General features: G+C 39.5%; 2 protein-coding genes across 2 annotated transcripts in view; one reads left to right on the top strand and one right to left on the bottom strand.

Moving 5' to 3' along the window:
- Positions 1-847: 847 nt before the first annotated feature.
- Positions 848-4,241, top strand: LOC140928802 (transmembrane protein 101-like). The gene is made up of 2 exons (XM_073378582.1): positions 848-1,217; positions 2,636-4,241. Exons 1-2 carry the CDS (start codon positions 888-890, stop codon positions 3,098-3,100), a joined length of 795 nt encoding a protein of 264 aa, XP_073234683.1. The 5' UTR covers positions 848-887; the 3' UTR covers positions 3,101-4,241.
- A 1,565-nt stretch (positions 4,242-5,806) lies between these two features.
- The window catches only part of LOC140928801 (condensin-2 complex subunit D3-L-like), a 34,618-nt gene continuing 17,223 nt past the window's right edge, over positions 5,807-23,201 (bottom strand). The window contains exons 27-44 of the mRNA XM_073378581.1: positions 22,649-22,724; positions 22,199-22,258; positions 21,771-21,900; positions 21,066-21,174; positions 20,528-20,612; positions 14,999-15,103; positions 14,712-14,781; positions 13,186-13,270; positions 12,792-12,881; positions 12,057-12,164; positions 11,100-11,159; positions 10,485-10,694; positions 9,867-9,969; positions 8,843-9,220; positions 8,362-8,475; positions 7,562-7,670; positions 7,233-7,269; positions 5,807-6,293 (exon numbers count right to left, since the gene is read on the bottom strand). Coding sequence (XP_073234682.1) covers positions 6,204-6,293; positions 7,233-7,269; positions 7,562-7,670; positions 8,362-8,475; positions 8,843-9,220; positions 9,867-9,969; positions 10,485-10,694; positions 11,100-11,159; positions 12,057-12,164; positions 12,792-12,881; positions 13,186-13,270; positions 14,712-14,781; positions 14,999-15,103; positions 20,528-20,612; positions 21,066-21,174; positions 21,771-21,900; positions 22,199-22,258; positions 22,649-22,724 — 2,019 coding nt within the window. The 3' untranslated portion in view covers positions 5,807-6,203. The remainder of the gene's footprint in view (positions 6,294-7,232; positions 7,270-7,561; positions 7,671-8,361; positions 8,476-8,842; positions 9,221-9,866; positions 9,970-10,484; positions 10,695-11,099; positions 11,160-12,056; positions 12,165-12,791; positions 12,882-13,185; positions 13,271-14,711; positions 14,782-14,998; positions 15,104-20,527; positions 20,613-21,065; positions 21,175-21,770; positions 21,901-22,198; positions 22,259-22,648; positions 22,725-23,201) is intronic.

Below are 23,201 nucleotides of genomic sequence, written 5' to 3'. Positions count from 1 at the left end.
CAATCACTCGTCTGATTTCAACGTACAGACGCTATATTTCTTTGAATCTGTCATGGTTAATGGTTCTCGTCGGAAATGGACAGTCCAAACAAGCTACAAGATACTCTACATTTAATTTGAATTTGTACATGTATTTAATAACATTATAAAATTATTTTTCTCTCGAAATCCTTATTTTTGGTGAAAAGGGGAACACGGCAGACAAAACGTTGAATAAAATACACCTCAGAAAAAAAGCTGGAAAAACCGCGAAAAGCAATAAAATTTAAACTCTCCTCCTCTGCAACAACAACAAATGGCGAATATTTCATTTGTTCTTTTCCAATTTTAAAATGATGCCTTATTTTCTTTCATATATCAAGCTTTAAAAAACAGACTTACCGCGACTTTTGACAGAAGCTTCCTTTTTTTCGTAAAACCTTCCTTTCAAACCACAGGCTTAGGAAAGACTTTCTTTCAGAAACATGACGAAACCCTTGAAGATCGCCATCAACTACTACCGTAGCTCTTCGTTGCATTTGGGTCAAAAGTCGTTGTGTTTCCAAGGGGAGGAAGGATAACAAAAATACTCTGAGGGGGTATAGAAAGTATTGAAAAAGTCAGTGTAATCAGAAAGTATGATTTTCCCTTTTTTCCTTTTGAGAACCAATTAAGTGTTAAAGTGATCATAAAATTGGTGTAAAAATGTAAGATTACAATGTAGGAATAATCTATTGAATACAAATGAAATAAACAAGAAATATGTAAGATGAGAAAAATTCCTCTCTAGCCCCTCCCTCGCAAAGAAAACGTGTGCGTGCAACCTAAGCATGCAACCTCGCCAAACTGCGGGCGCATATTATATGTCCATTCATTTCTGTCCTCTTTGATTCCTTGATCTTTTCACTATGACCACGTTAGAAAGGACTTTTCGGCTGTTGGACGCTCTGGGACTGTTCATCGTCACTCGATTTCCATTTATCGAGTTATTTCTGCTTCTTATGTCCACCGGAGAACGGGCTGAAAAAGCTCCAGGGCTTAAGATAACGAGCTTCAAGGACACGTTGAGGCAAGAGTACATTCTCGTGTACTTGAATGCCGCGATCTTCTTTGTCTGTGGAACGGGAATGACCTTGGATATCAAAAGAAGGAAATGTGGCTTTGCTGCACTTTTGCACGCAATAGTTTATACAGCGGTGACTCTTTATCAAACAGAGCGTTACTCGGAATTTTTGATTGTAAGTGCTTGAAGAACAATGGTCGTGACTTATTGTTATAACTGGTGTGTAACGTAATGTTACACGATTCACTTTCAATCAAGAATATTTATGGTGTTTTGTTGGTTAAAAAAAACTCTCTGTTGGTAATGTTCAGTGAAAAATCGGGCTGGGTGACACGTCTGCATAAAAATGTAGATGAAAGTTAATCAAAGTTTGCATAATTTATCAAGATTATCAGGTAGCCCCCTGGTACTGAATTGAGACGTTGTGAGGGTTGTGCTTTGTTTTACTTGTACCTCTTCTGTTTATAGAGGCACTGGATGGAAAAAACATGAAAACTATAAACCACAAACTGAAAAATCTCTTTTCCTAGCTTCAGACTTAAAACTTCAAAGGACTATATTATCCAAAGTAAAGCCAGAAGAGAGTCATGAAATCTGACTGAACAGCTCTTTTCCTCTCTTTAGAATAAGATGTGAAGTTTCTTCCAGATACTGAATATTGCTGCTTGTGAGCTGTGGGTTTATACATCTTTGTTAGGGGGTTTTAGGAGAGGGTATCAATGGGACGGTATAGCTTTGACGGTGGATGGTTCATTTTTTCCAGTTTTGACGGATAGTGGTTAAATTTCTCAAGCTTTTGACAGTTGATGATTATCAAGTGAAATTTGGTTGAAAAGTTTAGGTTAATATTACCTTCTGCATAAGTTAATAGTAACTTTTGTTCTGGAGAATGTCTTGGACTTTCACTTACAAAATTTCAAAATATTTTCAGATATAAGCAAGTGGTAAGGTGATGTAGTGTCTAGTATCCAGAGAAAGTGTTTTTCGAAACATGGATACTGATTTTTCCAGTTTAGAGATTCTTCAGAAACCAGAAGTCAATTATGATCAGCTGAAATTGCAAGATTATAAATATCTCGAAACATTTGACGGTTAATATTTATCTGCATTTTTGATGATTGATGGCTAAAAATTACCTGTTTTGACGGCTGAGGATTAAATTTTAGGCCGTTTGACGGCTGATGGTTAACCTCATTGAGACCTTCTTAGGAAGGCTTAAATCTGATTGAGCTTAAAGCCGGAATATAAAAAGCGCTTTGCAACAAGATATAGTAGGGCTGATCAAAACAGGTTTTGCTTTTACTGGTTTTTAATTAAACCTCAAAACATTACCATAAATCAAATTCAAGAAAACAACAGCTAATGGGGGCTTATATCTGATGGGGCTAATAGTCAGTTGTACTTGTTTTTGCTTACAGGTGAAATGAGTAAACCTGGAACTGGGAAAAATAAATCATTATGAGCAGATGGGGGATAGATTTCTAAACAACTTGCATCTTAATAGATTAAGCTTGTCTCTTTGAAATGATTAGAAACAGAATTTGCACTATTAAAAGATTGCAATATAATCATTTTTTCCCTCTTTTTGCCCAGGTCAGGATGGCATTTAGAACTGCAGCTGTATGTGCTGGATATCTGTTTGTTGCTGGTGGACTCACAGACAGCAAAAAAGGTCATGCAACCGTGACACAAGCTCTGCAATTAGCTCGACAAATTCTTGCATTTTATCTGTTCTGTAATGCTTACATGGTGTGGGCGAGTGACGAGGATCGCCTTGCACATATTAAGAACATTCCTGGTGGTCAGATCATGATCTTTATAGTGATTGCACTCTATGTCATTCCTGGACTCTGTATTTATGGTGGATTTGAGGCAGGTTACTTTGCACGAATTGTTGCCTGGCAACTAGTGATCATAACAGCTTTAGTGGATTTCAACACCAGGTACTGGTTCCGAAGTTCTAGCCACGTGGAGTTTTGGCATCAGATCCAGCATGCATCAAGGAATATTTCTGTGATTGGATCATTGTTTCTTTTGGCGAGAATTAGACATTGGTAAACAGATAGTGTGAAACAGCTACATCATCAGTATTCAGAGATTCTTACTGGAAGACTGACTTCCAACCTCTTGCTCATTCCCCAGGGAATGCTGTAGTAGAATGACAAGACAAGACAAGACAAGCCAAGAATTTTATTTATACCACACACAGAAAAAAACACATTAAAAAAAGAAAAAAGACATTAAAAAAGGGATGGTAAACTATTCTAAACAAATTTTCCTTCTATAAAATAATAGTCAATGGCATTTTTTAAAGCTACGTACGTGCAAACAGACGCAACAACTCCCGACATTGTTGGGCCAACATTGTTGGGAGTTGTTGTGTCTGTGTTGGTAGTGGTGTGCAAACGGTGCAACAATTCTCAACAATGTTGGGACCTGCAGTCCATTGTGGGAAGGATACAATCCATAAGACTTTAGAGATCATGTGTAATGCGGGTGCGTGGCCCCAACAATGTTGGAAAAGCTGTGCAAACGGTTCCAACACTGTTGCACTATGCTCTACCATCACGGAACAAAAGAAATGTTGGAAGTTGTTGACTCAAGAGTTTGACTGGTTTTAAACTTTGCGCAACAACATGCAACAGGGTGTGCAAACGGACGCAACATGTAACATCCAACATTGTTGAGAGTTGTTGGCCAACAATGTTACATCCATTTTGCAAGAGGCTTAAGGCTTGGCATCCCTTACTGACAGCATCAACTGTGAAAAAGTGTCATTGACTATTTACAAAAGGGGAAATTATACGGTTAGCCTACCGGGTGGCTGTAGCACAATACACCATGGGTGTTGCTACTCCTCTGGGTCGGGTTGCAAAAAACGTCTTAAGATTAAGGGAACTCATAACTATTATTTCAAAACAATAGGTTATTGTTCCAGAACAAAAGATGAGAGCCCTCTTTTCTTAAGAAGGTTTTATGCAACCCGGCCCGGGTGCTTTGATACTATAACAATAGTTACTACAAGGGTTGAAGGTCTTTTTGTGTTTTGAACTAAGGGAATTTAAGGCTGTGAAGTTTGGTAGCCTATACAGGAAGGCATTGCAGAAATCAACTTTTGAAATTACCAAAGCATGAATAATCGATTTAGTTGTTTCTTATGTAATAAATCAAACTAACAAAGCTGTAAACACTTGAAATATTTCAGGAATGTTTATTGTGTTATATAGCCGTTGGTTTTGGAAACACATTACAAACCAACGGAAACTTTTCAGTACACAAACTTCTACTCCTGTCACCTACCAGGTGTGAAGAAAGGCTTCATTAAAGGAGAAGATAATCCCCTGATAGAAAGAGGTTACTTGGCGCTGTTGTGAGAAAGTACCTCCCTGAGGTACAATTTGCTGACAGGAAAACAGCCCTTCAACAGAGAAACAAATCTGCCCGTAAAAAACTACTACCTTTTGTTACACGACACCACCCAGCTTTACCTAGCCTGACGAAAATACTAATGGGAAAATTGCACCTTATGCAAAACCAACAACGGCTAATTTAGAAATCTTTAAGGAGCCTCCCCTCATATCTTATCGCAAGGGAAAATCTCTTAAGGCTCTTAAGGACCTATCAGTTAGAACAAAGCTCTGAAGGTCAGATAACTTTCTTTACGACCAAGTGCACGAGTCATGTGTTGTCCGTGGTCAATTTTTGAACCTGGTAATCTGAAATGTGTCAAGTTTGATTCCATGCTTTCAAGGGAGTCCCAGGAGACCCAAAGGGATCGCAGTGTACGTCAAATTCCCCATCGACCCATCCCTTGTCATCACGCAAGTTAAAAAACATTAAAATTACCTTCTCATCGATATCTCCCTACTGCCACATTTCATTTTCTCCCTCCCCCCTATTCTGTTCCTCTCCCCTCTCATCTCTTACCCCGGCCGTCACGCATGTCTCCCGCCTCTTGCTCGTCTGAAACACACAAAAAAAATGCTGCCTATTCTGAGGGCTAGGATTCCTATATATCACTTACTTTTGGGATAGAAACGCATGTACTTGCGATGAACAGCTGTTTTACTTCATTCCACTTCAAACTTTAAAACATGCTTACCTCGATCAATGAGAAGTGTCTGTTCCTAGGCAAATCAGCAACTTAGAGCCCTGACGTTGTTTTGTATTTTTTTTTCTTACAAAGTTAAAATCGCTTTGTTCATTTCCTAACAACCTCGAATAACCATAAAGGATTTCCTATTATCATTCACGAACAACACTACCTTCATTGTGTCGATTTAAATCAAAGCAGCGGCGTATCCAGGGTGTCTGTGCCCACCTTAAGTGCATCTACCTGTCCAAGACTTGAATGACTTAATGCTTTGAAAATGAGACTAAATTTTCCACGAAAGGATCGTACGAGAATTTTACTAGAAAAAAAACTCTTACTTTTCTCTAGGTTCCCGCCACCTAAAATAGATTTCAAGAGGAAGTGAAAAAAAACGTTGCAGCCCCGCCTACATAGAGATTCCAAAGGTAACACAAGAAAACATGGAAATATCACCGACCATCATCCGCCCCTGTTTTTTAGTGTCAAAAACGGCATGGGGTCAGCTATCTGGGAAGTTTGCTGGTCACCATTCGACAGAAAAGAACTAAAATGATCCAAACGTTTGTTTGCAATTTGGAAACTACAATTGCATGAGTTAATGATACTAGGAACATAAACAAAGCTTTCTCAGTGTTTACGGTTCCGTGCAGGACGTTCGTCCTAAATTGACAACGGTTCCGGATGTTTTTTTACTCCTCTTTCGGAATAGAAACTACAGCAAATACGTGATTGGAAAAGTATACTTTTTTATTGTCCCTTTCAATACTACGATACTACTTAACTAATGACGTAAAATGTATTTCGGCAGAAATGCTATAAAAAGATAATGATTACGTTCACAATAGTTCGACTCTACGAAAATACTACGAACCGATGTTTTTTTCACTTACAAAATTGTTTCCAAAACACAGCTCAACACTACGATTATGAGCTAACAGATCAGGAATATAATTTTAAAAAAAGGCGATTAAAAAAATTCAATTTTGAGCTTCTGTTCGTGATTTTGATGTTGCCAGAGATTATAAATCTAAATGACTTAAAAACTGCAGTAAAATTAGCGTTTCACTGTCACTTTCGTTTCCGAGACCTTGTCCTTCCGGCAACAGAATCATTCTGTGATTGGCTGTTTGCCTTCCTGGTAGAATGCCTTTTGCGATCCTAGAAAACGCAATAAACCAAAGGGTAAATTACATTACAGTTTGGGTTTGTCCACGAAAATTTAAAGTTGATCACAACTCACAAAAAATCTAAAACTTTGATTGAGGCAGTGTCAATTCACAAGTGGAAATCGCTTTATAGCGTATGTGCCATTCGGGGCAATTTAACGCTGATTTCGCAATTTATGCCCAGTAGAACGCCAATATAAAGGCCCAGGGGACTGGAAACATGGGGACCTAATCGATTACACAAACTACGCGGGTGGAAATCTTGCGCATAAACATAAAACTATAAAATTTGACATGGTGGGAGAAAAACCCGCTACAAAGTATTTCCAAATCAGCTGAAAAGACTAAAAAGGGTAGAAAAATTGCGTTGCCTCAAATCACAGCCCATATTTCCTGAAACTTCCCAAGCGGAATGGCGCGAACCATTTGATCTTCCAACCGGAATTTCCGGTTTTTCCCATGTAAGTGGTTACCACCCATAGCTAAAATGAGGATACGTAGTGTGTAAAATTGGGTCGATGCTGTGTCAAGTGCACTACACCTAGCGAAGTGCCAAGGGACTGGCAAAACTTGTTCGCTATAACGAGGTTTCGTTATATCAAGGTACTTTTCCATATATTTTTAAACAAAATCCTTCGTTATACCGAGGACTTCGTTATATAAAGGTTCGTTATATCGAGGTTCTACTGTATGGCGGGAATGTTTTTGGGATGCTGTCGCTTCTTTCATCGGCTATACAGCATTTTCACTCACGTTATCAGTATCTACTCTATGGAACAGAAGAAAGCGTTTACATCATTGACATGAGAAAAGAGTTCAACTCCCACAGGATTGTTTTGGTACACCAACATGACCGCATTTTGGGTGATCTTACGAGAGGTTTGAATATAAATGGAATGAATGATTTTCAATATCAATCTTGATTACTTACTGGGGATTTGATATTCCAAGTCCTGGGTTTTGGAGGCCTACAAAAACAAAAAGAATTCTTTAATTCAAAGCAGCAACACTAAGCGTAAGTAAAATGAGTTGTGTGCCTACATAGTTTAATTTGACTATGCGTACTTGACCAGTCTGGATTAGTATAAAATGTCCATATCAACGGAAGCCCATCGATGGTGTTTTTTTCTTTAGGGACTGGTCAAAAAGTATAGAGCGGGGTGGGGTGGGCCATGGGTTTTTAATACACCACATTTCCAAATGCTCCGGCCCGACCACCCGCCAGTACTTTTTGACCAGTCCCTTATAGCTCATACATACTTCTGTTCCGGTGACATTAAACAGATGATTTGTTGTTCTTTGTTTTCCTCCCCATCTTCAATCTCTTCTGCTTCAGTAGCTTTGCCCTCTACCCAGCTTGGTGAAGTCTCTGAAAGAATCAGGGCTGGGTTGTTATCAGTTTTCTTATAAAAATGTCCGTTTCAGTTTTACCAAAGCTGATCAGAAAGACACTTGTGCATGATCACGTCAGACGAGCAAATTTCATCACCACGCCTCGTTTGAAAGCAAAATTCTTTGTATTTACATTCTTTGTGCGTTGCATATTCTTTTCAACTCACTGCCTCGGGAAATCATTTACGTAACGTTTGACGTAAACAAGTGTAAGGGCTACCCATGGGCATATAAGTTGCTTTATCCTCCGCAGAGGCTCTCGCCGGTTATCCCAATGAAAATAGCAATAATCGAAAAATAGAAAGCGCGCGGGGGACGATGGGAAGAGGGAAAAGGCGGCTTTGCTTTCCCGTTCCCATCGACCCCCGCGTGCTTTCTTTTTCCCCTCTCCTCGGCCTCCCTACGACACAAAGAGGCCTCTAAGGAGGAGAGTGTCCAAGTTGTTACTCTGGAAGTATTCTCTCCCTTCTTTGGAGATGGTCGAATGGAAAGGAAGCCTCTTCAGCTGCCTGGTACCGACAAGTCTCGTCTTTTGCCTTCTCATGGCACTTTGCGCTTCGTCACCAGTCACTCGCGTTTCGCGCTCGTCTCTGATCAAAAAACGGGAAAACGAAGCGCCTAAAGAGGATGCTGCCTGTACAGCTTTCAGATGGCAAGACAAGACATACCTTTATCCTCCGCAGGATACACCCTAATTGGCAAGGATGTTGGTATAGGAGATGGTGGCACTGTAGCACTGTTGTTCACACAAAATGAAATCCTTGATAAATGAGTTGTTTCCCCTGCGATTAACACCAAAGATGATTAGTGTTATAAATACTAACAAGAAACAATGTAAAATGTGTAAATAAGATGACTTCCGCAAATACACTGAAATCTAAAACTACTGAATTGTAAAAGCGGCCCTTGTAGCTCTCTTTAGGCGGCCGGGGAAAATTGCCGTCACCTTAAATGTCGCGATGCGATATTTTGATACTTGGTCCAGTTATTCCAAATCTGGATAGCGCTATTCACCGGATAAAACACTATCTAGTGGATAAGTAGATAGGTAAACTAATTGCGCTATCCCTGCAGTGGATAACTGGGGCCTGGTGCTAAATTTCTCGCACAAAATTGTATATTCTAAAAACCTATACAAGTAAATATTACCTTCAGGTGTGCTGGCCGCTCGTTCATCATTGTTTCTTAGAGCCCTGGGATTTAGAGGCTTCAGAGGAGTGCGTTTTTCAGGTCCCTCTCTCACAGCACCGCTTTCTCTGGGGTCTTCAATGTGACCGATGTTCTTTTTCTTGTTTTGTTCAGCAATCCTATGTGCTTGATCCGCAGCCTTGCGAGCAGAATTAAGAAGAGCTGCTGTGGTCAGAGTGTGTCGTCGTTTGTTTTGAAGAGGGCTTATCAACACAGAAAGATTGGAATTCAGAGCTCTGGTGCGTGGAGAATTCATCTGTGGCTCAGCCGCCATGGTGTGACGTCTGTTGATTTGTATTCGCCCTATTGCACTGGCAAGGGGAGAAATGTTGGAGGCTGCTAAAAAAGGAAAAATTCCACAAGGGAAAAAAATCTTTATTACCAGGACAAGCGACATCACAGAATAAACGTATCACGTATCATTGCTTCAGTTTCTCTTAAAATTTGCATTGTGCCGAGAGGAACTGGAATCAACGCTTATGCAAAGTTTGAGGGTGATAAATAAGGGCTTTATGGGATACAATATTGTGATGTCGAGGTGGCCTCTCTATATAAGCCTGGTGATTTCTTGAGGTCTCCTCGCCTAACAACCTGCTGTATCCTGTAAAATTTGCTGTAACAGAAAGGCTAATAAATGATGATGATGATGATGATGGTGAACGGAAAGAGGAAAACTTTTCTGTCACTATGATTAAGTATGCGTGCACAACAAGCAGCACCTGCGGCAAGCGATCGATGGTAACTTGGGGCGCTTTTCATTTGTCAGCACTGACCAGCCAGACCATTCCCGTCGCAATGAGAATTTCCTTTTTAATCAACTCTCCAACCAGATCAGTCAAATTCCAAAACGTATGCACCAATGAGATGGTTTTTCAGCAAAAACTCTTGGAAAAAGCCTATTTCATTTTCAAACTGACTGGTCGGGCAAAGGTCCGGGCGGCCAGATCTGACAAATGAAAAGCGCCCTTACAATCTTTAACTTTACCATTTCTGGGAGAGGGCGTGGCATTCCGTAGCTGTGGAGTAACAAACTCTGCAACCTGGACTAGGGTGCTCCCGATTGACGGGGTTTGCCTGTTGACAATAACCTAAGAAAACAATCAAAAAATAGTTTTTGCTTGTTTATGTTGGTAATATCATCTGAATACATTGTAGGAAAATTTTTTTGTTGCTGATAGATGAAAATCCTTAATGCAGAATAACTTCTTGCTCGAACACGGTTGTCTCTGCTGTTAAAGAAGCAATGAAGCAAGGACGTGTCCATTCCTTTTTTATTAGTAGAACAACAGTGCAAAATCTAGGCCAGCTCTGAATTACCTTGTCCTGGGCTAGCTGAACAACTCTTTGCGTCAGGCCTAGTCAAACTCCTATAATTTCTTAACTCTAGAATTTACGTCTGCAGAAACCTTGTGCGACTGGCATCTTGTGCCATCCTTTCCTAGCGTGACAATTCTTCATTTACGCGCAAATGTAACTCATTCAGGTGTGCGGTGGTGTGCAAGGTTAAGTACTGAAATAGAGGCTAAGAGCAAATAAGACATGGGGTATTCCTTTTCGCACAAAGGTGAGTGATGTTAAAAGATAAAATTAAACGCGGTTACACCTGTGGAGAGTTGTTGGGAGCGTTTTGTTTCCTTCTTTGTTCTTCAAGTTCTTTCTGCTGTTCCTCAAACCTCTTGAGATCAAACTCAATTTCATTTGCTAACTGCCTGTCTGCTGACAGCACATCCTGAACTTCAGATCTGTAATCCTTCATCACTTCTTTCAAACAGTACATCAGCTCTTTGAGCAAAGGAGAATGCTGCTTCTCAAGCTGAAATGCAATAGAATAATCAGCGCTGATGCTTAGGGAGCCAGCAGAGTATAGTAAGAACAGGTTCCTACGTGAAGAGGGAAGGAAAAATAGTTAAATCGTTGGTTCAAATTTGTATCCCTTTTCCCCGGCACTCGTCGCGTCTCCTCGCGTTACGCGAGATTTCGCGAACTCACGAGTTTCGCTTGGCCATCTGCCTCAGATAAAAAAGAGAGACTAATAAGAGCTTTGTTAGATAAATTTAAATTCGTTTGTCAATTTAGAGTAAAATTTTGTAGATACCTGTACTGTGGACATAGTTCAAACTAACAGTCAAAGAACTGAGACGAGTCCATCAAAAGTAAGTACTGTCCCGTCTATTAACTACTATTAAAAGTGGCTTAGACTAGAATATTAGGACCTTACCATGTGTTTCAGTTCAATGATTATTGGTATGATGTTCTCTATCATGTTCTTCTTTAAAACCTGTTAAAATGATCAATAATTTAAGAAACGATTAACCCAAGACCTTTCCAATTCTGGGTATGAACTTTATTCTCTATCTTTACGGTGTTTTCACAAAATATCGCTAGACTGCTGCTATGCAGACGTTCTTTTGATATTCGGCACTTTAGAAACGAGGACACCGGGCCGAGTTGACTTTCGAAAAGACTTCCGGGACTGTTAGAAATTGGCCAATAGCTGACCGGCACGTCACCAGTGACGATCGAAGAAACAATTGCGGTACGCATTTCAGTCCCAGTTCCCTTGTTGTTTCTAAAGTGGCGAACTGCGTGACGAGCCAAAAGAACGTTTCTGTATGAGACCACGATGTAGACAAGTTTAAATGGTAAAAAATTTGTCGAGTTTTTGAATTACCGAAAATGCCGTAGAAAATGATTACCAACAGACCCTTCCACGGTATTTTTCAAGTTTTGATAGAGACCAGGTAGCAAATTTTCATTGACACTGCTGGAAAGAGCGGCTTAGAATTAGGAAACTTACTGAGTTTAAAGGTGATATCGCGTTAAAAGCAAGCGAAGATAAAGCTCCACAAAAACGCGAAATTTTACAAACGTTTGAATGGTGGGGGGCACGAACTTGCCCACTACCAGTCTCCTCCTCAGGCTTCCCGCCTTCCTTTGCGCGCACATTTTCATCGACAGAGAGACGTCTGGGTACCAGGCAGGCCCTCTACAATACCGACAAACGTCTGCAAAATTTTGCCACTTTTCGAAGCTATATCCTCGTTAGTTTTCAACAAATCACGTTATGTTGTACCAGTGTTGTGTGGGAAAAATAGCCCAAAGAGAAAGAGGAAACTGACGAAATGGCATTTCTTTCCCAAATCATTTGCGTGACATTGCTCAGATGATAAATTACCTGAGTAAGAAACTTGTTTCTTGCTTGAACAATAGCAGCTCCTGCCGCATCTCCCTCATCTGCTAGGTCTTCTGCTGCCTTTGTTCTCATGGAAGACAGTTTGATGTTCTGGAAAATAAAATGTTGCGATATGAAAGGTACTATATCAAGCTCCATTTTTTTCAAAACGGCACTGCGATAAACTACATACTTAACTTGTTGCACAGCTAAGAGCAACAATGCGTGACATTAGCCTTCTTTGTCACTTGTTAGCGTACTAACATTTCCCTTGGAGTTTTAGCGCCCCTTATCCTGTAATTTCACTGGTGTGGCTTGTAGTGAGGCTTTTGACAGTAGCACCAAGTTACATTCTATACGTACCGCACCACTGACGTGCTTACAGTTGCTCCGTTTCGCTTTGAAGTGTGTACAGTCAAACCTCTTTAATAAGGACACCAAAGGGACAAAACCAAGTGTCCGCTTTACAGAGGTGTCCGTATTATAGAGGTAGAGAATGTATGATTTTTGTCTTTCCTGGGACCAAACGAATTGTCCGTAATAGAGAGGTGTCCGTAAGGAGAGGTTAGACTGTATTTGTTTTGTTTGGTCTGGAGCAATAACGTCGTTAATACTGGACATTCTCTCTATACAAACCGATACTAAGCGACTACCAAAAACATTTGTATGCTTCATTTCCATCTTACAGGATAGGTAACTTTAACTGTCATGCATGTCACAAACTAAATACAGTTGTACCTTGCTACTTAGGATAAGCAGTGCGTCTTTAAGAACAGCAGCTGAATCTTGATCCAAGCTAACCACACCATCGGTAAAACAGCCCAGAACCTCCAGAAAGAAAGAATTTAAAAAAATCAAGAAATGTTTAAATTCTGAGAATCTTTGTTTAAAATTTTTCCTCATTATTATACGCAATTGGTCCCAAATAAAGTCAGAACAAGTCAAACTTCTATGCAAGTTTATACAAATAGAATCCCCAAAATGACATTTGCTTATATCAAAGCTGTATGAGACTTCTTTCAGCTCAAAATTGAATTTAATGAAATACTATTAAATCACCAATGCGAGCGGTTAATTACAAAAAACCAGTCAAATTCTGACTGAATGATGTTATGTGCAAACCAAAACAAACCTCTTGACAAAGCTTTCCTGTGAGATTAAACCTGTCTTCATCACTCATGTGAGTTAGCATGAACTGATATATGATGAATCGTTTGCTGAAAAAAAATCTGGATGTTAGAGACATAATTACTCGCAGTCGTTTCCTTATAAATCTAATGATTTAAAAAGGCCTTTCAGGACCTTCGCCGCAAACATGGGAGATTTGTTTAAATTACCGCTTTATTGCTTATAATTATTGCGAAAAGTGACGCACAATGATCGAGAGGTCCTCGGCCCTGCATTTCTGTTCAAGCAACTTGCTCTTTGTTGCTCCGAGTTCATCTCTTTGGTAATCCTTTTAAATAGCCCTCTGGTTAGGCCTGCCTACAAGTTGACTTTTTTGAGCGTCGAAGTCACGAAAAGGCGCGCGAGGTAGGCGAAAGACGACAGTTTCATTTCCCTCCTGAACGATGACCCAACCAAAACGGACTTTCAGAAAGTCTACCGCTGGTTTGCCTCTAGCTTGAATAGCAGACGTCGTCTAACCCGGCTAGTTACGTCTGCGATGCAGCGCCGAGATTTTTGTTCTGGACTAGCCTGTTGCAGGCGTTTAGACAGTAGGGCGCGGCGATCAGATGATAGGGGGCGAGTTAAATCGCATGCGGGGAAAAAACAAGGGAAGATCATCTGAACGCCGCGCTCTACCATCAGAACGCCTGGAATAGGCTAAGAATTTCCCTTCAACCTGATTAACCAATCGAGCAATGGCTATTTCAACAGGCATATCATGGCGCGAACTCAAATCCTGGTACACAGCTGGGGGCCCAAACAAGGATTTTGGCGCTGTTTCGCAGACGAGTTTGGCCCTTGTTATGTTTTTTATTTTTTGTTTAAAACATTTGTTTCTACCCTTATTAATTTTATTGGCCACAATGGAAGCTATTGGGTCGCCAGTAGCTGTGTTAACCCTACAGAGTTTTTGTTAAAGACAAAGTTCAAATAAGGATCGATTTAGAGATACATTTTAAAACAAAAATCAACGATATAAAAGAAACTTGACATTTCGATGGCTTCATGACGTCATTATCAAAAGATAAGAAATTAACATGATTCGTTAAAATATATATAGAAAAAGAAAGTGCGAAAGGTACATGTAAAATTTAAGTGTTAAAATTGACAAATAATAAATAAAGAATTTTGGAAGGATGGAAACCGGTTGAGTGTTTAGCGTGGGTCATCTCAGACACTCTAGTTTCGTCGTCATTTCTTGAGGATTTTAAAGATTTCACCAAGGTTTACCCGCTTTACATCATGTTTCTCGAAGAAATGCTTGCCAACTATCGAATGTTTGTTCTTTTACACGTTGATGAAGGTGACGGCGCGTGTATCCTACATAATTCCGCCACATCACACAAATCACATTGAAATTTATATACAACATTCTGGCTGTTTACAAGGGACAGTTTTAATTCTGTCTCGCGTAGTCGTCAACGATCTTCAAAACAAGAATTCAAAACAATTTATAGATGGTGTCAGCCATAAGAAAGGATAAGTTACCTGGAATTATGGTCTCCTTTGAGAGAAAACAGTTTCTTCTCTCTGTCTGTCTGTGCAAACTTGTTGTATACTAAAACAAAAAGGCAAAAGTAAGTTAAAAAAGCCACGCGAAGATTATTTTGTCTGACTGAGTGGACAGATCTATGGCTGAATAACCTAATAACTGGCTCAGTTTCTGATAATTAAACCAGCTCATCCGGACTGAAGAATAAATGGACATAGCTCCACCTTTGAACTGGGATTTTATGGTAATTTTTTTTAAAGTCTTACGGATGCGGCTACTTCACCTTTGTGTTTTTCAAAGGAGTTGAAGTGGAACACACATTCAACAAAGTGCTGATAGAGCATTCCTGGGTGTCTAGACAGCAGAAGATGAACCAGGCAAAAATCAGCTGAAATACAAGAAGACAAAACAATTAAAAAGTTTAGAGGTCTGTTTATAGTGGAAAGTGCTCTTAGCTCATTCCAGCAAGTTTACAGGTACTTCACTCAAATACTTAAGAAACAAGACGCTGTGTGAGCGTATATTTGGGCGCGGTCGTACTACGGATATGATCCTTTGAATATGCCTTATTGCAGCTAAAGAACTGTCATCATATCTTACCAGAGAAGACAAATCCTTTACTCCACTTGTTTGCTGAACCACACAGCTTAGACAGTATGTCCCAATCCACAACAAAAATAGTGTCATTTCACGACAATGTTTGAAAATATGCACATCTTCAATGCAGACATGCTTGGAGCCAAATTGTAACATAGGACATAAGTGGTTACAGCCCGGAGAGTAAGGTTTATCTCCCTTAAGTCCAATATCCACAAGGATTAATAAGAGAGTAACGCATTGCATAAACAGCTATAGGGCAGCACTGTTTACAGGAACATTGGTAACTATTAACATTTGAAATACTACAATTTTCGACATTGCTTGAGAAAAGATGAGGTTCAAAGGTGGCAATATGTACACCTTTAAGTTCATATATATCCTCATTCCTATGTAGAGTCTGAAAATATTGTACTAATTTATGCATGGATGGTATTTCCAACAATACACATGTCTCTTCACTATGATTGTTATGATACATATCTCTAGCATGAGGATCAAATACATTATATCCCCTAGCCTCAATGCTGTAGGTACCAACACCAATAATTGCCACTGTTAAAATGAATGAGTTGTAGTTCAGTGCCAAGAGTGTTTGAAATGCTGTAACCTGTGACTGGCATATACAGTAGTGATGGATGTTACAAGTATAACTGTCACTGTATTCAAGGTGGAAAAATTGCTCAAACACTTTAACCATTCCTGGCAATTCTGTTAACTTTGACATAGATTGTCTTGCAAGCAGTGACAGACAAGAATATAATTGAATACCAACAATCATTATTTGAGTCATATCATCAACTAAAGTAATCTTTGATATCTTACTGTAAATTAAAGCGCGCAGACTCATTGCGACACATCGTTGTCAACCATTTTCCCCAAATCCTGTAACATTTCCTTGACAGTATCGAGCATTAATTGTTTTTGTACCATCTGCATAAACTGAAGGTCCTGGATTCTTCTCTATATCAGTACAAAGCTTAAATTGGCCAAAATTAACCCGGTGATTCAAACTGTTTTATGGGCAAATTCGTACTTAGAAGCCTATTTGGATATCTCATTCCACCTAAATCGCCTGTGCTCTTGGACGACAGACACACCTTCCCTCGCTTACGAACTAGTTTTGGAGTTGCCCCTTAAGTAAAAACCTCACTGTTACTGTTACTTCTGTACCTGTTTAAGTGTAAACCTTTTCTACTTTTAACGTAACAATGAATTTCAGACGACAATGGTGTATTTTTCCGAATACTCTTCCACACAAAAAGTGTCACTTTCCGTGTTTTCTGTAACAAAGATTTTAATTTGTCCATTGGTAGTCTGCTAGGGGCATGACGGTAACCGGTCATTTCGTTCCATGGTCAGATCGTTGACATCGTTCCAAGCCAGATCGTTCCAATCAATAGTCAGATCGTTCCATAAAATAGTCAGTTCGTTCCACAAAAAAGTCAGTTCGTTCCACATATGAAAAGTCAAGTAAATCTTTCTAAATTTGTTGAGTGAACTTTATCGAGAAGAAAAAGATTTCGTTCATACACCACAAGCTGATAAAATAATAATCGATCCAAAGTCGATTCGATCCATCCTAATGCATCAGTCAATTCCAGCTGCGCCCAGCGCCCCCCCGGGCTGACCCCCGGGCATTAGCATTTTTTTTGCCTTGGATGGCAAATTCCCGGGGGTGGGGACTCTTGAGCTCTCAAATCCCCCGGGGTGGGGACGAAAAAAGAGGGCAAATGCCCCGTCCTCCGTAAACACTGCAACATTTTTCATTGATCGCATAGTCGAATAGTGCCGTTTTAAGCATTTTAATGTGCAATTTTTTGTTTCAATTAACGTCTTCCTTTGTAATAGCGCTATCTTTCTAATTAAGACTTCACACCGCAACGACGTGCACCAGTTTACAATTTTAGTATTGATGTAAAATTATTGACATTAAAATAATAGAGCGCTGTCAAGCTATATCTTATGAATAGTTTTATAAATATGAAAGGATGTTTTCCAAATAATCTCAACAGAAATTTGATTCAATAACCAAAAAACGTTGATTCACGTCGATAGGTCCCGATTTTGCTATGTAATTCTGGCTCGATAAGCAATGAAGAAATGCATGCATAAAATCAAGAACATGCCTTTACAAACCTCTTCAATTTTTCCTGTCCTTAACAGATGAGCCAATCTGCTTTCTTTCCCAGTAAAATCCTCTGTGTAGTTATTTTATGATAGCAAACCGCGTGCGTGTCAAAAGCTCAGGAATTGCCCCGGGGTTGGCAAATGCCCGGCCCCCGGGCAGCGCAAAATTTGCAAATGCTCCATCCCCGGGACTGACAAGGCGGGCAAATGCCCCGCAGTAGCCCGGGGGGTGCTGGGCGCAGCTGGAATTGACTAATGCATAAATCGTTTGAAAACAAACAAGAGACGATTTCAACCAGCCACGGGCTTTAACATTTAAACCGCTGCTTTAAGAGTTTTGAGCTAGAATCGATCGATAGTTTTGAAAGATAAAGGACAACAAGTAAAAGCTCTGCCGCTCTGAAGGTACAGTATTTCGAAGCGCTTGTAACCTAAATATTTATTTGCTGCGGCCGATTTATGCAAATTTTGAAAACAACGCAACTGTTTCGAATTACAATCTCGATTTTATGGTAATTTGTCATGCCGAAAATATAATGGACTAGCCTGGTTTAAACCAATGAAATTGTAAGTTCTGTTATAAATAAATTTCCTACGACGAGATCTCAATTCAATTTCTTTTATTTCCTCCACAACACAATTATCCTTCTGTACAACTAGCTCATTACCTTCTCTTGTCGTCACCTCGCTGTCATCAACACACTAACACAAAACTTGCTGATAATGCAAAATCCCGACGCACAGCATCGTATGAAAAAACACAACACGCAATACAAAAACAAGTACATTAACCGTCACCCCGCTAACAAAATTGAAATAACAAAAAGAATTGTTGCAGTTATCACAGTATAAGTTCCAAAAGAAGCCTCAGTCCCTTTTGGTTTCAATTGTTGACAATCGTCTCTTCCTTCATCGGAACAGATTTTTATCACAGGCAACTGGCTGTGTTCCGCAATGCAAAAAACAAAATCACTATTGTCACACTGATAACCAGCTACACAAATCTTGCGACTCTCAAACTTGTTCAACATTCCTCTATTCAAACTCTTATCCATTTCACACGTACACTCCTGATATTCCGATTTGTTATTACGTCTATAGAGTCCATGAGTCTTTGATGTCATTGAATGTCTTGATAATTTCCTTTGTTTTTCTTTGAGTTCGCGGACCAGCCCAATCCGAAAACACTCAGTGTTATTTTTTAATGTGGGCCTACCGCGAACAGTGTATGCATTTGTAAGTTTAACCCGGGATAACATGATTGAACAATATATTAACACGTTCCTCGAAACGCCGCGGCCAAATGTTATCCAAACTGCTTCTCACTGCTGCTTCAAAAAATTTCGGATCAAAAGACATCAAATCGTCCCTCATTGGATTATCCACTCGACCTAAACAAAATCGACCAATCACAAAAAATGGACATAAAATAAAGAAAACAGCAAATTCAGATGACCTCTTAGGAAACATGCAATTAAAACTGTCTTTCTATGATTGGTGCCTTTCGATCCTCTCGTCAAAAAATTGTCAGACGTCAATCATCTTAGCGGACCTCCTAGGAAACGCAAGTTTTCTTCAACGGGTTCAAAAGGTCATTGTTTATGATTTGTCATTGGTGGATTTCGATCCGTTTTTTGTGTTTCTGTGTTTCAAGGTTCGTTGCTTGTGTTCTTATTGTGACCAAAACCCGATGTTAATATTCCAAATATTTTTGATAGATTTCATCCCTGGACTTCAGACTTCCAAATTTCGATGCGGCAAAAATACTGAAGATTCAGATTAACTTTTGAGATCGTAAAAGTGCGATTAAGTGCCGTGTGCAAGCAGAGCTTTCTTTCCCAGATGCCTCTTACCTTGTACAAGACGTTCGCATGGCAGACATTCGCCTCGCTTCGCTTGTTTACTTGCCTTGTTTACGTTAGCACGTATTGCGTGCCTATTGCACATTTGCGTCAAAACAAGCCGTTTCCATTACTCTATTTGGGCCACGCCCAAATAATAATTCAAATAAAACTGGCAGGAGGCAACCAGTTTACGTCAGTTGGTTTTCAAGCATGGCCGCGGGTTTGAACTCGGGACGATCGAGAACAAATTCAGTAAGTGGCCTGGGGCCCGTTTCTCGAAAGTCCCGATAATTAACGGGCCCGGTAAGCTGTCTCCGTTTACATTAAAGATCGAGGTTTCAATAGTTTTGCATCTAACATGATAAAACTATCAGTTAATGAAACAAAATGGAGTAGTTTGCTATCCAGGACCTGTGCTCTTATTCTTTATATTTCGATTTGAATATTTGATTTCGGGCACGTAAAGTTACCGGCACTTTCGAGAAACGGGCCCCAGAGCGAGACTCGAACCCGGGACTACCGCGTGCGAGTTCGACGAGCTGACCACTCGGCCAAGTTGCCTCCTTGTTGAGGTTAAGCTGGTTTCACTTCCCTGAATTTCAGAGGTGCATGGTTTACCGACAATTTCTCACTCTACAAGCAAACGGCAGTGATTAAGGATCGATTAATTAGCAGGCAGCATATGCGTACAGCTGTCGTATTTGCCTGCTAGGATTTTTAGTTTTTAAGCTTTAAAACAGCAAAAAATTACGACCGGAAAATGCGATGGCTATAAACGTTTAGTAAAATCCAACTAGTTTTCTATTATCAATGCTGCATTCTGATTAGTTGAGCTACTACTACTGTAGACTATGTGTTATAGCCCACTAGCAGCGAAATGCGCCGGCTATGAAAACCCAAGCAATGGCGGCTGAATCGCGTTTTGCTAGCGAAAGTTGTTTTGTCTCGATATTTTTGACCAACTAGTGGAATTTTACTAAAACAATTATTCCTCTCGCCCTCATGGCCTCTGAGCTATTGACCCAGAGCCCATTTGGGCTCGAGGAATAATTGTTAAATAGTGTAAGTAAATCTACCGAAAGTCAAAGATAGTAGCCAGTCTAGGAACGAAAACAGCGACAGCAGACTAACATGATCCCGCCGACTACGAAGGCTAAAACTTCCTAGCCATAAAACAACAACAAAAATAAGACGTCATCACATAACATCAATAAATAATGTGACTAAATTCTGCTACAAACCAAACTTGCGAATCTCCACATCTTCATCAACCAGTGTTGTAACAAAGCGGTAAAACAGGGCACCCTTCCATTTAACAAAGTCTTCCTAAAAATAATAATAATAATAATATAATAATGATACACTTACGACTTACTTATTAATAACAGGACTTTATTGTCAGTGATTAGAACTCAAAAATGATCTGCAATCACTGCACAGATTTGAAGCATCGAATTTGAATTACATAGAGCTTTTCGAGAAAGGTCCAGCCAAATTTTACGTCCAACACCACATAACACTTGCTAATTTTGTATGAAAATTTTTTTCTCAATTCTAGAGTCATACTCAAACATGTCATGACCCTCTTTTATACAAATATATCTGACACTTCTGTGCACTTTCATGTGATGAAAAAACCCTTGCAAATTCAAGAACTTATCAAGCGTGATTACTACAATGAATGGCGTTATGATCGTTTTTACACAAGATAAAGATAAACCGACGCTGGTGTGAACACGGCCAATGCTTGATAGAACACAAATGTGTTGACTTTGATACCTGCAGTAGATGGGTGAGGAGGGTTAGTGTTTGTCTTCGCACCAGTGATGTACCGTCTTTAAGGCAAGCAGCAATGTTCGGAACATAGCGATCAACGAGACTGGTGTACCTATAAAAATAAATCAGTGATAACAAATAACAATTGCTGACAATTTAACACATCATCAGCTCTCCTGAATGCGACGAGAAAAGTTTATTTTACATAATATTGGCTCTAATAGATGCAGAATTGAAACTGTTTCGTAGGATGGTCATCCTGTCATTTATCGCAGAACCGTTTATTATGAGGCAAAGAAGCCACAGATTACGTAATTCCCGCTCAGTTTGTTAACCCCCTTGCGTGTAGCGATTTTCACACGTGCTTGTGTTCTTCGCTCACTTTTCTAGCTCTATGGAAAATAACACACTACTTGTAGTCTTGTTATAAGCCGACGCAACCCCTGCTCACAGGCCCATGAAAACGAAAAATCTATAAAAAAAAAATGCTCCGTTTGTAACCCTTCTCAAACCCCCGTAACTGAGAAGAAGCTGTATACGGCCTGAACGTATGAGTAGATTTTAAAAATAGAGGCATGTGAGAGGACTTGTAGTTCTGACTACACAGCTTTTCTACGGAGAGTTAAAGTTGCAATAAGTGGATTTATTCTGAATTATCTCTTCAATTTTTAAATGGAGAAGCAGTTATGGCAAAGAATCAATGTTTACCTGACACACAAGTCACACATTACTACGGTGACGTTATTTCGGATGGCTGGATCATTTGAAGTTTCTAGCTCCCTGGCAAGTGCTGCGATACACTGCTTTGCTAGATCTTCATTTTGAAGGCACAATTTTCCTGTAAGTGAGAAAAATTCCTAAAGCAAAACTGTCACTTGTATCTATATTTATTCTTAAGTGACTGTAAGTTCCTTGTTGTTCAACACAGTTCTTACTCGCATATTGCCAGCATTATAAATGCGTGGACAATATTAAAGTTATAAAACAGTGGTTTTAAAAGACAAGGTATCCACCAAACTTTCAAGTTGCTCTATATTAGACCTAATTTTATATTGATTTGTATAAAATCTTTGAGTAACTCTGTAAACGACTAAAATAGAAAAACAGTTTGAGTGGGCCGCACAAAGACTACTTACCAAGAGTGACAAATGCATGAGCTTTAACTGGTGGCGAAAGATTTAATTTTTGAAGAGGATCTGAAACAAAGGGCATAATTACTTTAATGAATATTTGACACTTTTTTACTTGAGGACAATCCAGAAATTCTAGGCTCAAGAAGTAGATTTCTTGGTAAGTAACTTTTTAAGCTTCCTGCAGTGTAGGCGAGTGATCAACAAGACAAGCACACGATGGCCCGGGGCAAGCAAAATATGAGAGCAGCTATTCCAGATAATAAGCTGGAATTTAAGTCATTTTGAGCCCGTAATTGAGAAAATATAAAATATTAATTCAAGTAGGAAAAGTGAAATTTATTATTTCAAAACAGCCTAGGACAAAGACAAAGAGACATCATTCTATAACTCTGTGAGAAAACGAGTCATCTTCCTTTAAAGAGTGCACAGCTCAGCCGGGCTGGACCACTTTACCTTCCTTGTTGCTATGAGATATCAACATGGATTCCACGAACATGAACAGACGTTCTGTGGTCTTGGTTGGTGCAAGCTGTAAGTGGATCATAAAAAAATAACCTTACTTACTGGTAAATTTCGATTCTTTGCCATGGCGTTTTGGACACAGCTCTTGGTATAATTGTTTAGTATTTGCTTCGTACATTGTATTGTGGATCTAATTCTTTGCAGCAATTCTTCGAAAACAATATGGACTTGTAACCTCTCTCGTGAACAACGGCAGACAGAAAAGTCATAAATGAAGAGTCAACGCTCTTAACATACTAAAACGCATCAAGTATGGATGCTTTGATCATGTTTCACCACATTTCTATCATATAAACCTAATTTAAAAAAGGCACTCTATTGTGATCTCAATAAGGCAATTTCTCTACTTTGGTGAACATGACATAGTTTGCAACTGTTTGCAACACAATTGAAAACACTACATATTTTTAATGAATGATTGATTTATGCATAGTTAGTATGATTTTTGTAATGGATTATAGAACCCTTTTCACCAGTTCATAGA

This window comes from Porites lutea, chromosome 2 (assembly GCF_958299795.1).
Source record: "Porites lutea chromosome 2, jaPorLute2.1, whole genome shotgun sequence".
Lineage (NCBI taxonomy): Eukaryota > Metazoa > Cnidaria > Anthozoa > Scleractinia > Poritidae > Porites > Porites lutea.
Note: the sequence above shows the minus strand (reverse complement) of the source record. Positions and strands in the feature narration are given on the sequence as shown.

Bases quoted from the DNA above. Each gene is read 5' to 3' on its own strand.
- LOC140928802 (XM_073378582.1), top strand. From the start codon at position 888: ATGACCACGTTAGAAAGGACTTTTCGGCTGTTGGACGCTCTGGGACTG. The intron at 1,218-2,635 runs GTAAGTGCTTGA...CTTTTTGCCCAG, and splicing joins GTTACTCGGAATTTTTGATT to GTCAGGATGGCATTTAGAAC.